At 38.3% G+C, this 16,921-nt stretch overlaps 1 protein-coding gene across 7 annotated transcripts in view; it reads right to left on the bottom strand.

The window, feature by feature from the left end:
• Nucleotides 1–16,921, bottom strand: part of INPP4B (inositol polyphosphate-4-phosphatase type II B) — a 312,544-nt gene that overhangs the window by 25,688 nt on the left and 269,935 nt on the right. For all 7 annotated transcript variants that reach the window (XM_050330616.1, XM_050330613.1, XM_050330615.1 and 4 more), the window contains 2 exons: nucleotides 14,643–14,755; nucleotides 10,335–10,489 (listed from right to left, as the gene is read on the bottom strand). In XM_050330616.1, the coding sequence (XP_050186573.1) occupies nucleotides 10,335–10,489; nucleotides 14,643–14,755 (268 nt within the window). The remainder of the gene's footprint in view (nucleotides 1–10,334; nucleotides 10,490–14,642; nucleotides 14,756–16,921) is intronic.

Raw genomic sequence — 16,921 nt, 5'->3', positions numbered from 1 at the left:
ACACTGAGAGACAACTTGTTGCTGCCAGCTATGCCAGTGAAAGTTTGCCAGTGGTTGCTATAATGATAAGGACACTCCAACGTCACTCCACCAAATCAGAGCTGCCACAGAAAGTAACAACAAGGAACCGCTACTAAAAGCAACTCCCTGAACTGAGCTCAAAAAGCCTACTGCCAAAAGAGTTCTTCAAAATACCATACACCAAGGTGATACTGCAGGAGAGTAAGAAACAGGGAAACACTCACTGGAAAGAGGAAACAGAGCAGCAGATCAAAGGAGAAAAAAACCCCATACACAACAGACAGTTTCTCAAAGGATGGTTGTAAAATCTGGGGGAAAAAAATACTTCTCTCTTTCTATTTTCATCTCCACTATGATTTTGCTCTGTTTGCAGATTCTATTCCTAAAAAGACACAAGCTAGAGAATTTAAAATCCAGTGGCTGAAGTTCAACAGGACCATAACTGTTTGAAAGCAGTATTTTACAACAGAATGTTCCAGGTGGCCTTATGAATATGTCAGACACAATAGAAGAGAACAAGGAGATGGAATTCAAGACTCTCTCACATCTTGCATATAAAAAGCAATTCAAGTAACTAGACATAGCTGCCCATTAGGGGCCTCACAGGAGGCTGGGGCCAGGCTTGCAGCTGTGTCAAAGCAACTGCCTCCATCCCATACTTCCTCTTTCCCACAGATGGACTTCAGGTGGTACCACAGGACAGCCAGGGCCAGGTCCCATCCCTCCATGGGGACAGGATGCCATGGATTTCCTACCTGGAGAGCTCACAGGACACTAGGAGCCACCAGACATGTGTAGGGAGACCAGGGGAGACAGGAGGAGACCTTCCCAACCCCAAGAGCTGCTGACAGGCAGGGGATGCAGGTGCAGGAGGAAGAAAAGGCCACAGCCAGGCAGCCTCTCCCCTCGGCTTCCCTTGCAGATGAACAGCCCAAAGCACAGAGTGTCACTGCCTCGTACCAGGGGGACACAGGACGACACTGCAAGCCAGGCAGTGGCACCCCGGCATGCACAAGCTGCCAGTACCAGCTGCAAGAAGCCTCCTCTGCCAGTGGCACTCTCGGCTGCTTCTGCCAGGGGCAGGACAGTGGCCATCGCCATAGGCAGCAGTGCCCACCTTCCACTTGTCCTGATTGCTTGGGGCGCCCATGGGAAGCAGGGCACCTGATCACAAAAGCCAACCCAATTCTCCAGGATATGGAGGAAATTCTGAGTCATCAGAGGGTGCTAGAATTGCTGGAAGAAAATTTTTCAAACAGCTGTGGGGGCCCTTGCCTGAGGAGGAGAAAGAGTGGGAAGATGACAGACACCAAGAGCTGTGCCAAGGGGAAGATGTCAATGACTAGAAGCTGTCCCAACAAGAAGACAAGACAGACCAAGAGCTGGCCAAAAGGGAAGACAACAAGGAAAAAGAGCTGTCCTGAGGTGAATACTGGAGAGACCAAGAATTGTCCCAGTGGGAAGATGGTAGTGATAAAGAGCTGTCGCAAAGGGAAGACAACAATGCCAAAGGTATGTCCCAGTGGGAAGATGACAATGACAAAGAGCTCTCCCACATGGAAGACTAAAATGATAAAGACATGTCCCAGTAGGAATACAGCAGAGACCAAGAGCTGTTCCAAGGGGAAAACAACAATAAGCAACAGCTGTTCCAAGGGGAAGACGACAATGATAAAGAGCTGTCCTACAGACAAGACAGGAGAGACCAAAAGATGTCCCAAGGGGAAGGTGTCATCAGCTACAACACCTGGGACATCCCCTCGGACCCAGCTGGGATCCTCCCACTACTCTCCAGGAGGGGCCCAGCTGTCCCAGCAGCATGGACACAGAGGCGGCAGGAGATTCATCTGATCTGAGTCTCTCCTGCCCCAGTGAGTGCCATGGACTCCAAGCCAAGCAGCCGCTGCCTTGGTCAGAGCATCTGAGGAAGAGGAGCATTGTGCAGCTCTTGCTCCTGAGGCACAAAGGCTGGCAACATCAGCAGCTTCTCCTGCCTTCAGCGAGCAGGTGACAGCAGCAGGGGCAGAGAGGCAGGCAGCTGCCCTGCACAGCCCCTGCTGCCCACCCAGCCCTTGGCCCAGCTTGCTGGAAGCCGATGCCCTCAGTGGGCAGAGGGCGGGGGCAATGGGAGGGGGTCAGTCCTGCCAGACCAGAGACTGAGGCGGCAGCCTTGGCCAGGCAGGAGGAAGAGGGTAAAGATGACATCAACCAAGCTGTCCCAAGGGGGAGTCTACAGAGTCCAAGACTTGTTCCAAGGGGAAGGTGACAGTGACAAAGAGCTGTCCCGAGGGGAAGAAAAGACAGACCAAGAAGCTAACCAGAGCCTGACCATCACCTTTCTCCCGAAGAAACCCAGAATCTTCTATAACAGAACCACTTTTCTGGAACAGCAGCTTGGTTGCTACTCCTTTCTGTGTCCCCTCCAAATTCTCAACAGTGACTGATGGGACTAGAGGAAGGAAGTCACGAGCCCTCCCTGCCCATGTTATATTATTCTGAGAAGAATATTGTTTGAGAGGCCATAACTTCTTTAAGAGATAGCACATGAGATAATTTTAATGAGCTATTGTATGCTATTACTATTTGCTTAATCTCATTTCCTTCTTCTTATCTAAATTTTAGACTTGCAGTTTCATTCAGCCTGAGAAATTTAGCTGTACATGGTCAAAGCCACAGTAATTCAGTTGTAACAATAATTCCCTCACAATCTTGGAGAAAATTTTAATAGAAGTGAAATATAACAGGAAGAAACTCGCTCTGGTGATTATAATACATCTTGTTCCTGATTTCTGGAAAGGCCTAGTCTTTCATGGAAGTTCTAAATAAGCAATAAAACACCACCAAATGAATGAGGCAATTAGTGATATTTTTCATGGACAACAAGAAGAATCTCAAAAGTGAACCCCAGACAATATTTTTGGGTAGTCTGATTGCTTGCAAGCTAGATTTGCGTACCCATGGCAGGTGAAATCCAGGAGAACTGTGGTCCTGTAATCTATGTTTTGCAATAGTGACAAAACCATTTTACATTTGAAGAGGTTTTTAGGAGTCTAAGCATTTTCCTTTTTTTCTTTTTTTTAAATTAATCAACATGCAGTGTTTAAATTCACTTCTGCACTATTAAGGATCCAAACACAGACTGTGGTATTAAATGGGAAAGCAAAATTATTGGATAAAGGCTTTTTGTTTGGCTGGTTTTGAAAACTAAGTGATCAGAGCGTGCACTGGTAATTAATTACACACCTTTCTCACCTGTCTATACTGAATAATTAAATCATTCATAGAGAGGAAAGACAGAGCTCAATTCCTATACTCTCATTTGGACCAAGATATGGTAAATACTAATATGGGCTAGTTAACAGATTGTTTACCCTGTCAATATCTCACTGAGAAATAAAAAGTACAAAAGAGAGTAGAAGAACTCAGAGTAGGGCAAGTTTTTGATCGGAATTCCATTAAATGCAGTTCTCCTTTGGAGAACTCAAGTAAAAGGTCAAGGATTCTCTTCAGTACAAAGATCACAGGGAATCAAGGTTTGTTTTTTGTGACAAAGCTAAAACTCAAACATGGCATAACATTTTCTTTTTCAATGGAAAAGGAACTTTTTTTTTTTTAAATACAATAAAAGATTGTATACTGTGACTGATATATTAGTATGTTTTCCTACTTGGTATTTAAAATTTACTGGAACATTCTTGAAGTACCCACCTTTCCTAAGCAGTCACTGAAGGAGAAAACAGGTGCATTTCAAGGACTCACCCACCTAACACTGCAGTAAAAATTTAGACACAATACAGATTGCTAATGGTACTACCTTCCCCCATGGACTGACAGGAAAAGTCAGTGCTGTTATAATAAGTGCTTATTTCAATATTCTTATTTAGTGTCTGCTACGTTGACATAAAATGAGTCACATCTCTATATATTCCTTGCAAGAGTGGCAAAGGTTTTTACTGTTTTACCTTGAACGCCCATTCCTCCCAAGTGATTAGTCCGAGGACATTATTATAGGTTTCAGGGGAAAGGCAACTATAATTAAGGCTACACAATGCTTTCCATTAAGATTCTACTTTCAATTGTTAGTTCATTTTGAATGGGAAAAATCAAACTTACAATGTCATTTAAAGAAGAAAAAAAATACAGCTTTTTTTTTTTTTTTTTTTGAGATGATTACTAGTATCTTCATGCTGAAGAGCAGGTTTTGATATTCTGCACCAAGGTAATAAAAATATGAGAGATGTAACTATCGTAAGAGCCTGTTCCTGCAAGACTCTCAAATCACCTCTTCCTAACAAAGTCCTGTTAAAATTCAGCAGGTACACGCTCTGGGGATTCAATATGTGCTGAATGTGTGCCAGGTCAAGGGGCTAGGCAAGACTTTTCCTTGCTGTTCCTTTCCCTGGCAGATGATGACCGCTATAACAGGAAGCAAAAGCCACGAGGCAGGGCACTGGCTCTGTGATTCCCTCTGCGTTGTGTCTGACACCAGTGCCCAGACTGTGAAGATGAGAAGAAAGACAAAGGTAGCCACACGTGTCACAAAGGACCAAGGAGCAACCAGAGGGAAATATTCAAGACTAGTGAAAAAGAGGAAGATGAGAAAGTTCACATGAGAGAGTTCTCAGGATTCTGACTGGGGTGTTGGATCAGAAAGAAGTGTGAAAACAGGACATGGGAAGAAGTTGGAAAACGAGGTACAGGAGAATGAAACTCCTGAAGTCAGAACATCCCCTTTCAAAACATGAACTCAAACATCTGACCCCAGTGAAACAGCCAAAATGTGTGAAACTGTATTACAAAACAACTGCCAATTTTACTTACTTAACTTGCCCATGTAGAACCTCACCAATGACCTTCCTGAGCCTTATATAGAGCAAATAAATTGTACATGGGTTTCTCCTTTTTTTTTTTTTTTTTTCCTGGTGTGGTTTAAGTCTTAAAACCCAGAGATTTGCCTTAAAGACACATTATAACGTTCAATTCTGTGAAATTGAGAAGTTATATTAGAAAACCTTAGATTTAAACACAGCCTTTTCAAGCTACTCTTTGATACTAAGTCCACAATGGCTGTCTACAATTTTCCTCCTCCTTCCAGAAGGATAGTCAGAAATAGAACTTTATTCTATAAGGTCTCAAGGTGTCAATGGCATTGATTCTCATTTCATCTTGTGACTGTCTCTCTCCATTTAGTTTTCTTCTCCTCTGCAGTCTGCTACTATTAAAAAAAAGTAGTAATTTCGTTTTAGAAAAGAAAACTCATGGTGATTCAATACACCAGAATTGGACCTTACTGTTACTTAAAGCTCAAGCCTCTGTCAATACATCAGGTAATGCGAATCATCTAAAAATATAGATCTTAAGTTTCTAAAGAGTAATAGAAGGATGCAAAAATCTGTATTGTAAGTCAAGCCCTCCTTTTAAAAGTTTTTTTTACACTGCATTACCACTCCTAGGAAAAAAAAAAAAAAAAGGGGTGGAGAAGGTCAGGTGGGCTGGAAAAATGGAAAGGTTAGAGAAGTTGTGTTTCCTCTTCTGTGTGACCCCTCACATGCTGCATCTATTGCCACAAGCTCACAGGGGCAGGGTTAAAGCTGGGAGATGGGAGAGAGGCATGGAGAGATTTGCACATAGATCCCTGTCTTTCATCCTTGCCCTTTGCTCCTGCTTCCTAGTCCATGTAGCAATCAGAACACTGGTGTTTGGTATAGGCTCCTCCATGGCCAAGGTCCATCTCAGCCTGGACCTATGGCTTGCACCCAGAACATCTAAAAGTCCCTGATTATAAAGATAGTACAGCTATTCCTAATATTCAACCCATACATCTTTAAGAAAAGCTGTCCTCAAACAGCTCTTTAAAAAAGAGATATTTTGTACATAACTGGGCCATCAAAAGCCCAATACCTTTTTGCCCAGACAATGCATTCTTTGCACTTCTGCTTCAATCAGATTTTTGATAGGCAATTTATCTAAAATAACCCTAAATATCCTCAGCTGCGGTTTCAAGTGAAAACAGTGTGCCCCACATTGAATCAAATTTTGTATTCAATGTCAGAAATATCTGACAGGTATTGTGCCCTGCTGAGAATGATGCTAAGGCTTAAAGCATGAAGGATTCACTGCAGACAGTGGGTTCATAATTTTATTTGCTTGTTTCTACTTTTGAGACTTTACTGGAAACATGCTCAAAGACCAGAAGATTGTAAGGTTGCTCTCTACCCCATGGTTTCCAAAAGGGACCCTGTCATTGAAACATTAAAACTAAATAGGTTCAGAAAAGAAATAAATTTTACAAAAGGAAGAAAATATCAAATTCGTTTTACAGAACTGCTTCACTATGTGCTGCCCACCAGGGTCCATCTTCCTTTAGGCAGTGGCCAGCTCTGAAGATGAAAAGTAGAATCACGTGGCAGATACTGCAGTGAACTTGGCTAAATCAGTTTTGTCTCTCTACTGTCTCTTCAAATAGAGTTAACATTGAACGATGGGAAATATTCACATATTGGTGAACAGAAAAGTAAGAATATTGATGCTTGCAAAAAATGAATTGAAATTGGCAGCAACATTATAAAGACTATTTTAATATGATGTGAATGGCAAGCACTTGATACAGAGGGGATAATATATCGATTTTTCTGATTCTGCACTATGCATGTCACTAAGATCAATGGAAGTCACTTACCTATACCAAGGCAATTATAATATGTGGAATTATTTATAGAATAGCTGCTTCAGGTACACACCAATTGCAGCATCATAATGGCTAGAATTACAACCGGAAGACAAAACCATCTATTACATATTGTAAATGATAAAGCTTGCTGTCATTGTTTCACCACATTTTTCATAAGCTAAAGAAAGAACTAATAGAAGGATTTTTGTATAGCTTTTTTTTTAAAGAAGCAATAAACATTTTGTAGTTTATCACTACAAGATAACAATTCCACTTACAAACTAAGTCATTAAAAAACCACCACTAGAAGTATTTTCCAAAAGTGGGTTGTGCAATGTACACTGAAGCAAATACCCTGAAACATCTGAAATTGCTTCTGGATTGCTCAAAATTCTGGGGACATCAAAGAATCTGAAAAGCAGCAGCACACAGAAACCCAGATCTCCAAACTTCTGGTGGCAAGAAAACACAAACCTGTAAGCACATACTTCCCTTTTACAACAGTCAGCAAAGCTGTGTCAGCACTGGCAGGAAAAGAAAAAGCTTTACAGCTATACAGGCACCTTTATAATTTTCATATCTCAAAATGATGGCATTTCCAATAAAGGCTGCTTTTGAATCACCATTTACTTTTACAACTCACTTAGTTTCACAGTACTCTCTATCTCCTACTGTTAATTCTTGAAAGGAGCCTTTCACAAATCAATCCACTCTGTTAAAATTCTCAGTGTTAAAATTGTATTTTTTTCTCTACTTGTAATTTTGAAGGGCTTAAAAGCAACGTGTAACCATCAGCATAAAGGGATTTGATTGATAAAGTTTAACAAAGTGATCTAGAGAAAATTTATTGGGGGAAAACTGCTAAAATTGTAAATTAAATGGCAAACAGTTTTTCTCTGTCTGCTCTTGAAACAAAATAGGCTCTTTCAGATGTGAAAATCATTCTAAAAGCTTCTACAAGTAGTTAATGAAGTTTTAGAAATGCACAGCATAATCTTTCAAATAACAGGCTGCAACAATAATCAAATAAAAAAACTACAGAAGCCCAAGTGTCACAATGACTACAAAACAAGCCTGTTGACCTCACTCACACAAACCTCAAAAACAGAGCTGCCAAACTTCCCTTGGGAAAAATACAGGAGATTTAGCTGAAATGTCATTATATCTCTTGCTGTGGAAATGATGGTTGTTTTTTTTTCCCCTCCGCTCTTTTACCTGTCTGCTCTTCCCAGCTTGCTCTCCCAAATTGCCTTTCTCTGCAAATCACCCTTCTCCACCTGCCTACAAGAGCAGTGCCCAGCTGGAGGCTCCAGCACTGCTCCAGGGAGAAATGCCAATGTCCCTTCCACCCCTGCTCCAGAAGCACCTCCAGCAACTGATGGGCAGTGGGGAGGAAGAAGCAGTCCCTGCTGAATGTTTCTAGCACCAAAGATAGAAAAAAGAAAAAACAAAGCACCTCAAAGACAGTTCTTAAATGCCTGACCAACTCTCAGTGGGAGCACCATAGAGTTCCATACTGTGTCCCCATTTGAGACTTTACTCTTCTGTTCTAAATTTTTGGGCTTTCATTCACCAGCGCATGAGGAAAAAAAAAAAGTAAGAGTAAGTTGGCTGCTCTTTTTTTTTTTTTAACTTCCACTTTTGTGAACAGTGTTATACTGATAGAAATTAGCTTAGTTAAAAGATATATATATTTATTTATTATCCTGACAGAATTTTTTTTGCAGCGGGTTATTTTTTCTATGCTACTGCCACTACTTGCAAGGCCTTTGCTTTAATACTCAGACAACTGTACCACCCAAGTCAAGATTATTACCTTCCATCCAACACAGCTTTCATCTCCTTTAGTGCCAGGCTGTTTCAAATTCATTTACAGGGTAAGAGTAGGATAAAGCTTTTCTCTGTTTAAAACTACAGCAAAACCATAGACTTGACAGTTCTGTAGTGGTGCTTCAGCCATACCCATCTCCTTATTTGTTTTTTAAGTATTCTCCAGATTTTTTTGGCTTTTCATCATTCTTTTATGACTCCAAGTCACTGTTATCTGCAAATTCAACTAATGAGTTAACTTTCAAATCAGTTATATGATACAAAACCACTCAAAGTTGCTTACATTTTAATCTACAAAAACCTGCTAGACTTTTGTACTAAGAAGTTAGGGGTTTTTTAAATCATGTATATGTCTGCAAAACTTTTTCAATTGACTATTCAATGCTATTCTAAAATAATAACAATTTTATATAATTAATTTTCCTGTATCTGGTAATTTTCTGTAGCTAAATACAATTTTGTGTTTATTGGAGACATAACAGAAATAAACAAAAAAAGTATTTGAAATGACAATACAAATGAAATTTAACACAGAAAAGTCAAAATTGATTAAACATGTAGTTATGAAAGACTGCACACAAGTCATTCACTCACTGAATTACTGCAGGGACTGAGGGATTTATGCAAGCTAATGATACATACAAAATGATCCACCTCAGTTTAATACATCACACTGCACCAGCACCTTGTGAACCAACTCTACATCTGAGCCATCTCAGTCCTCTGCTCGTTTACTCTTTGTAAAATTACCCTTTTTCTTTAAAATATCTATCTTTGCCAAAAGACAAAAGGACTCTACGTGTGTAAACCTACAGTATTAATCCAGATGTTAAACACCTAATTTGACAATACAAAACATTAAGGTCAAGAATTACCCACTATGGATTTTAAACATGATTGTTTACTTAGTATGTTATTCCCAAATTCAACATACAAACAATTTGTGTTTCACGTAAGTGCAAGACATGATTCAGTTATTTTTTTGCAGGTTGACCATTCTGTATTTTCTGTTAGTTTTGTAGTGATCTTTGTTTATCTATTATTCTAATGTTGTGGATACATTTTATTAAACTCCCATAGAAAATATGATTAAAACCATTATGATGTGATTAAAACCATGTGATTAAACTCATTAAAACCAATTATGAAAGTTTTTTTAGAGACTCTAGCATCTGGATTCACTTTTAATCAAAACTTGTTTGCTCAATGAGTTTTTTTATTCATCAAAGATTCAGGTAATCAGAAATCTTTACATCTTCTAATTACACATTCCTGATAACATCAGCCTCAATTTCTGCATAGTTGCAATTTAGAATAATACGTTTTAATTAATTTTTTTAAAGCACAGTAAAGATTTTATCAGGTATTAATGGCAACCACCATCATTCCAAACCTACTTGGTTGTTTCTTTTGTTTTTAATAACATGAGCTAGTAAGAATTACCAAGTGTAAAAATGCTTATTTTGCTTTCCCAGTATTTGTGTAAATTTTTTACAAGTTATTTAATGAATATGTAAAAGTTTTAAAAAGTATTCTTAAAACAGAAAAGTAGCCGCTATTTGCAAATTCTATGGTGATACTTGGAAAGTTTCATATATCTATCTCAGAAACAGGTCATAATTAGTGATAAACACACAGCTGCAAAGACCGTGCAGGCAAAGAGTGACTTACCAGCTGGAACACTGCTGGTCAGCCCTCTGCTAAGTCAGGGCTGGGTCTATGGTGCCCTTAAAACCAGCTTTAAGACGGCTCTCAGTACTGCAGTTCCTGGCTCAGCTCAAAATGCGAGAGACATGCAAAAAGTTCCACGTACCTTCTCATGCAATCCAGAGCCCGGATGAAGAAGTCCTTGTGAAGCTGGTGCTCGTCCCTCAAGATGGAGCACTGCTCCAGCGTCACCGACATGGATGTCCGGTCTTTGGCACTTTTGCAACAGGTGAAGCGGACGCCGTTCAGCTTCCGGCAAATCTGAAACATGGGCAGGCGTCAGAGGTGGGCCCTTCTCACACCAGGCAGAGTCTGCAATTCCTACAGCTTCGCAATCCCAGAAAATGGCTACAGAGAACTACAGTGCTCCTCAAGGAGAAAACAGCTGTTGAAAGTTTTTGTAACTACAACCCGGATCATATGGCTGCTGACCTGGGTCTGTGTAGTTAAATCAGTTATTAGCACTGCCTTGGGGATGCTCATATTCTGTTATGCCCATGCTGGCCTGACACAGTGCCATGAAAGATGAAAATGTTGTGCTGAACTGCCAATTTTTCTTCTTTTTTATAAATTTGCAGCATTAACGCTCTACAAAAACAGCTCCAAGAGATTATAGCTATACAGCCCACTTTCATTTGTCCAAATGACACATTTTAAAAGCAGATATTCAGGGCTTTCGTTAGCAGGACAAGCCTAAAATAACCCACCCAACTGAGGAAAAGGGAGCCCTTATCACATTTAGGAGAGTGGTGCACACAACCTCGTACTGCAGTTGCAAACAAGTCTCTCTCCTGCCCACTCCAACAGAAGCAAGAAACAGATGGTGGACTCAACAAAAAAAATCTACCATACTTAGGCCTAAGCATTTTTAGTAAGTTAGTAAAATCTCTACACATACTACAGCTTAGCAAACCATCACATCCAATTTCCTGAACTTGAAATAAAAAGGATTTGTGTTAGCCTAGGCTATAAAATGAAAAGCTGCTTCACTGTCTCCTCACTTTCTCTGACAACCACTCTATTCAATGAAAACTTAATGGTCTGAATACCTGATGAATAAAGAAAAACCTTGGTAGGTCTTAACTCAGACACACGAACGCAGCAGGCTAACTCCTCATGAGGGTATGGATTCAGAGACATTTGAAATTAAAGTCTTTATGCTCAACAGGTAAACTGTTCTTTGTGTTTTTTTCCATATGAAAGCTTAACACAAGTGACTGCCATGGATTGCCTACTTTCACTGTATATTTTAACAAAATTACAAGTGACAAGGGAAACATGATATTTTTAAGGATAATTTCTCACCTTAAGAATCAATCTGTGGTTGTACCAGCCCATTGGTTTATATTTTGTGTTCAAACAATATTTTACTAGAAAAAGAAGAATTTGAAGGAGAGCTGCTGTGCCCAAGCGTGGGTCTACCTTACCCCTAATATTGTTTGTCCTTTGCTTGCTCCTAACCCCAGAGGATCATAGGTATAACAGTATCAAAACCTGAAATGATTATAGGATTAGAGTAAGGCAATAAATTACAGCAGTAATCATCCTAAAGAACTTCCCAGCTTGGCTATCAAGTGACAGCTTGCAGGATGAAACTGGAACATGATCTTCATAATGTCACTTCAGCAAATAAGCATTTCTTCATCTGTTAATTGCATTCTCAGAAATTCTATTAAAATCAATGGCCCAGAAAATACTTACAATCTTTAAGGTCTTTGCAATAGCATGGTAATGGTGATCTGAAAAGTTTAGTTCAGGGAATCAATTAATTGAATCTATCTTAGAACCCAAAGAGGTACAGGGTAGCAAAGGAGAAACTATGAGTCTTTCTTCCATCCTATAACTTAAATCTGCTTAAAAATTTGAACAGTTGCATTGGGATTTAAATAAAGTACTATATGATAATTTTCTTAAATAATGCTGTGAAAGAAGTTAACTGCCTAATTGAAGAGATTAATCCTCTTTACACTAGTCTCTTTGGAAGTCCATGAGTCATTGTGACAACTTGATGTGAATGAGTCATAAAAACCACCCAGGTAATTATTCTGGATGAGTGGTGGGCTCTGATGCAGGGAAGGCAGACTAAATCCCAAATCTGGGCTGACAGCATACAAACAAAGCACTGGCTAGTGACAGTTGGTTTTCAACTGAGAATCATTCTAGGCACAACAGGCAAATTACCACAGACACTCACAAGCTTACTTTTCATTGAATTTCAGTACAAATGCCTCAATAATTTTAAAGTGGACTAAATAGAAAATAGTGCATTAGGTTAAATAATGAAATTAAAAAATCCTTAGATTCAGATTTAAGGAGAAATATAGGCTGACTTCTTAGGCTAGCCCAGACTTAGAATGACTCAGTTCCCTAAGCAGCTGCAGTCAAACAAAATAAATTATTAAAATAGGCAAACACGATGCTCTGATGCTCTAGAAATCTAATAAGGTACAATAGCATTTCTATAGTAATAGCATCATATCAGAACACATGTTTTATCATTAGTATCCAGCCTGAATTTTATTCTCAATTTTGCTCACTTATTTCCCAAATATATTGAAGATACAGGAGGAGAAGAAATAGACTTAACTTTTATTAGATTTATTCTCACAGTCCCAATACAACAGGGATTACATGAGGTGCAGATACATGTGCACATCCATGTAGAATCTCATGCATCTACTGCAATAAAAAAGTGATATTTCACAGCTACTGCACTAAACCAGTTATATCCTTACATCCTTTTCAGTAAATAAATGGAACATGGTATAACAGTGTAGATCAATGGTTTCAGAAATAATAATTTCGGAAGGTTACAGTAAGGTAACCTAAAGAGAAATAGAATTCAAAGAAGGAAAAATCTGAAACACTCTGTATGTCCAAAGACTGCATTTTACCCATGAAATTATTTTCAGGGAACCCAGACTAGATGGTAGAATAAAACTTTCTATATCCAAAGATTAGGCACACTCTGCTATATTCTTTAAAGCTCATTTTATACTACCCTGTACTGATATATCTTTTATTTTTTTAAAAGGCAATGTTTCATGGCAATTGCACAACTGGTTCTGCAGGAAAAGCTTATATTTTTAGTTACAAAGGATTTATACTTCAATATCATGTGATAATATTTGTTGACTACATGGTAAAATGTTACTAGCAATATGAAAGTTACAGTAGTATTATTAATACAAAGACAAAGTTAATATTGTCTTTTTCCTGGTCTTAATGAAAGGTCATGGAAAATTTTATGAATAATTTTCTACCAAATATTTATATTCCTTGAAGGGTATATACATTTAAAAGTCTCCCAAAACATAAAGTCTTGCTTCAATTTCAGTAGATATCAAAGACTCAAGTCCTGGCTTGTATAAATGGGCAGAGAGGCCAAGGGTACTTTTCTAAACCTGAGACAGTTATCTGTCTAAACTTCACATGCCTGAAAAGCTTGAGCTCCTTATAAACATCTAAGGGTTGTTTTTCTTTTAACATGTATGTGCAAAACCCATTGAATTGGGAAACAAAGGAATTATCTGAATAAAGCAAAGTAAGTATTAATCATTGTCTGATAAAAAATTTTCTTTGTGTTCTCCCTGTGTCTGAAGGTCTGTCCTTTGTACATCCTTTGCAACAGTTATTTATAAAAGTAAAGTACTTTAATTACAGAAATCAAAAGGTGAATGCAGCAATAGTAAACAAAAGCCAACATCACACCTCATCAAGTGCCACATCATACCTCAAGGTTTATGGACATCAAATAAAATTTTATTTTGAATAACCACATTTTACATTATCCCATGAAATGATTTTAAACAAAAAAAAAGTTAGATACCGTAACTGTTGTCTCTCTCGTATGAGGTGATATATTTACAGCTATGTGTGATCACTCAAGGAAATGATTCTGCCCATATAGGTGATGAAGGGTTTCCTCTGCCCAAAATGAGACTCACATAGTTGAAGAAAAAAACATGCCCCAAACAAAAATCCAAACCTCTTTTACCCTGTTACACAACTCACTGAGATAAATGAAACCCCTGCATCTGGGACAAAACAATCTTGAGCAGCAACACAGGCCACGGACTGCCTGGTCAGGAGAAGCTGGCAGAGAAAGGCCTGGACGATGTGGGGTACAACACAATAACCAAGATGATCTCTTGCTCAAGTTCTAGCCTCTTCTACCACTTTAAAAAGTGAGAAAAAGAAAATATCTGTAATTTAAATGGAGGAAGAAGAGATGCATTCGTAAGTGGGATGAGGAACTATGAGAGCAGGTATGTTAGAGAGCCATTTCAGCACATCTATCTACTTTAATCATTGAGTTTTCCATTACATCCTTATAATCCGTGGCACTTACAATAACAGCAGGCATGTGAAAATTAGTTCATCATGTGAACCTATCTGAAATAAGAGAGCTTACCGTCGCAGCCAGCCACATGATTTCTACATTCTTTCTCCTTTTGGCCTGAATATTTTGATGGAGATTTTCTAGCAATCCCTTTAAATCATTTTGTTCTTGAAAATGTGGTAGACCTGGAAAAAAAGGATGGTAAGAGTGCATATTATGGTAAGGTTGATGATATGGTTGTCCTAACTAAAGGATGCCTGTAGTAAAGAACAGGTCTATTATTTACAGCCTTGTTTGGGAACAAAGGATGGAAATTACCAACTAAATATTTAGGGAATAAGCAAATCATGTGCCTTTCTAAGTATTGGGTTGTCCTCCCTAAGATATTCACTTAAATTTGGAAAATTGAAGTGTCCTCAACTTCTATAAATGGATGGTGAAAACCAAAACCTGTAGTTCTGTCCATCAACTACTGCAGACAACCAGTGGAAATCAGAACTAAAAAAACTGAGTGTATTAAAACCTGACTTGATGGTATAACTTTTTTTATTTTAACTCAAAATATTTTGCCTTTGTTTTCAAAATTAAACATCTCATTTTTGTTTTGAAATGAAACCTTAGTTCCTTATATAATGTAACATGAGGGTTAAACAGCACTAAATATCCTCTCTAAAATTTAACAAAGGATATTTCTTAGTCCGAAATTAAATGGGGCTTCAATTTTGAAGTACAAAATAATTTCAGGTTTGCTTAAAATCCAAAATTTTACCTACTCGTTCTGAGTATGGTAGCTGAGCTGAAGCTTAATTTATCATACATCTCTAGCAAAAATTCAAGAGATTCTGTTTCGTACTATATGTATAGGAGGGGTTTGTTCTAATATTACCTTTATTTTCCCTAGTTTTGAAAATCAGTAGAAACAACCAAAATCTGTTTTTTGAAATTATTTCTTCTTATGGTGGTGAAGTAAATGGAAATGTAATGATAGTTATCACCAAAAAAAGGCTCAGAATCATCTGAAACAAAGTGAAACCAAATTGATGAATGGATACAATTTCTTCAACAAGAAGTTGTTCCATTCACTGGGAAAAAAACCCAACAACCCAAGCCTAAAGATTTATATTCAACTGAAAGTGTGAAAATGAGGTAACTCTTCATGAAGGTCAGTATCTGTTCTCCTAACCTGATCAAAGCTGGAATGATTCCTCTTATCAACCTTTCATATCTAATAAATTCTGTAGTTTCCCTTATCCATGATGCTTATTAAGAAGCAATTTAAATATACTCAAAAAGAACTATTCAAAAAATTTCTAAATTGCCTTATTCATACTGTGCTGCCTAAAACAAACAAAAAAAAACCAACCAAGCAAACCAACAAAAGCTGGAAAAAATACATCCAAACTCGTTTTGTAATAATCTGACTGTGGGTTGTTTTATCTGTGTATTCCACACTTAGATAATGCAGAGCACATAAAAATACATCACAACCTGCTAGACAATTATACTTATGCTGCATCTGTTTCTTTAAAACACAAAGCACACAATGACAAAAATGCTTCAAGATTATGGGAATGTATCACTAGGTAAACATTGTATTCCTTTCAGGCAGTTTTCCTTTGGTTCACAGCAGAAAATGGAACATCTCAGAGAGGTGACTTAACGATAGGTAAAGCAAGACTCTTCTAATTTATAACACTGCTAAATGAGCTGCACCTTGGCTGGAAGGGATCTATTGCTTAAATTCCTCGTGTCACCAAGCAGTATTGAACCATCAAATCAGTCTCACAGATTACAGGAGGAAGGAGCCTGGAAGTAAAAACAGACTCATAGATGTTGAAAACGCATGTAGTGCTACATGCATTATTGGTGCTATGAAGGAAAACCTTTATCCTTGCAGGATTTCAAAACCATGCATGCATCCCTCTTCTCACATGGGATGCCATGGGTGTTAGGTAGCAAACCAGCAACTGCAATTTTATGCTTTCAGCTCTTTAAATTGAGTTCCAATCTGTTGTTTTCAATTAACTATGTACTACTGTAAAAAACATCTTATATTTTTGGACCCTTACTATCATTAGCTATTCTGTAAAAGCAGTAATATTTTGGTGCCTAAACCAGAACTGTATTTAGCTGGCATTTTTGGTAGTAATCTTTTTGGAAACACACTGTTATTTTCAGGATTTCCTATGAAAGAATTAAAGAGGATAAGAAACAGATGAATGACAGAGGGTATGTTTATCTGAAAGAAGACAGAAAGTCAGCATTTGGGATATGCAGTTACAAGCTAGAATATTATTGACAAGGGGAATTACGGAGTTGAGAGAAAAACTAATAGAAAATAAAAAAAATAG

This window comes from Myiozetetes cayanensis, unplaced genomic scaffold (genome assembly GCF_022539395.1).
Source record: "Myiozetetes cayanensis isolate MyiCay16 unplaced genomic scaffold, myiCay2020 scf42, whole genome shotgun sequence".
Taxonomy (NCBI): domain Eukaryota; kingdom Metazoa; phylum Chordata; class Aves; order Passeriformes; family Tyrannidae; genus Myiozetetes; species Myiozetetes cayanensis.
The sequence above is the reverse complement of the archived record's forward strand: the minus strand, read 5'-3'. Positions and strand labels throughout refer to the sequence as shown.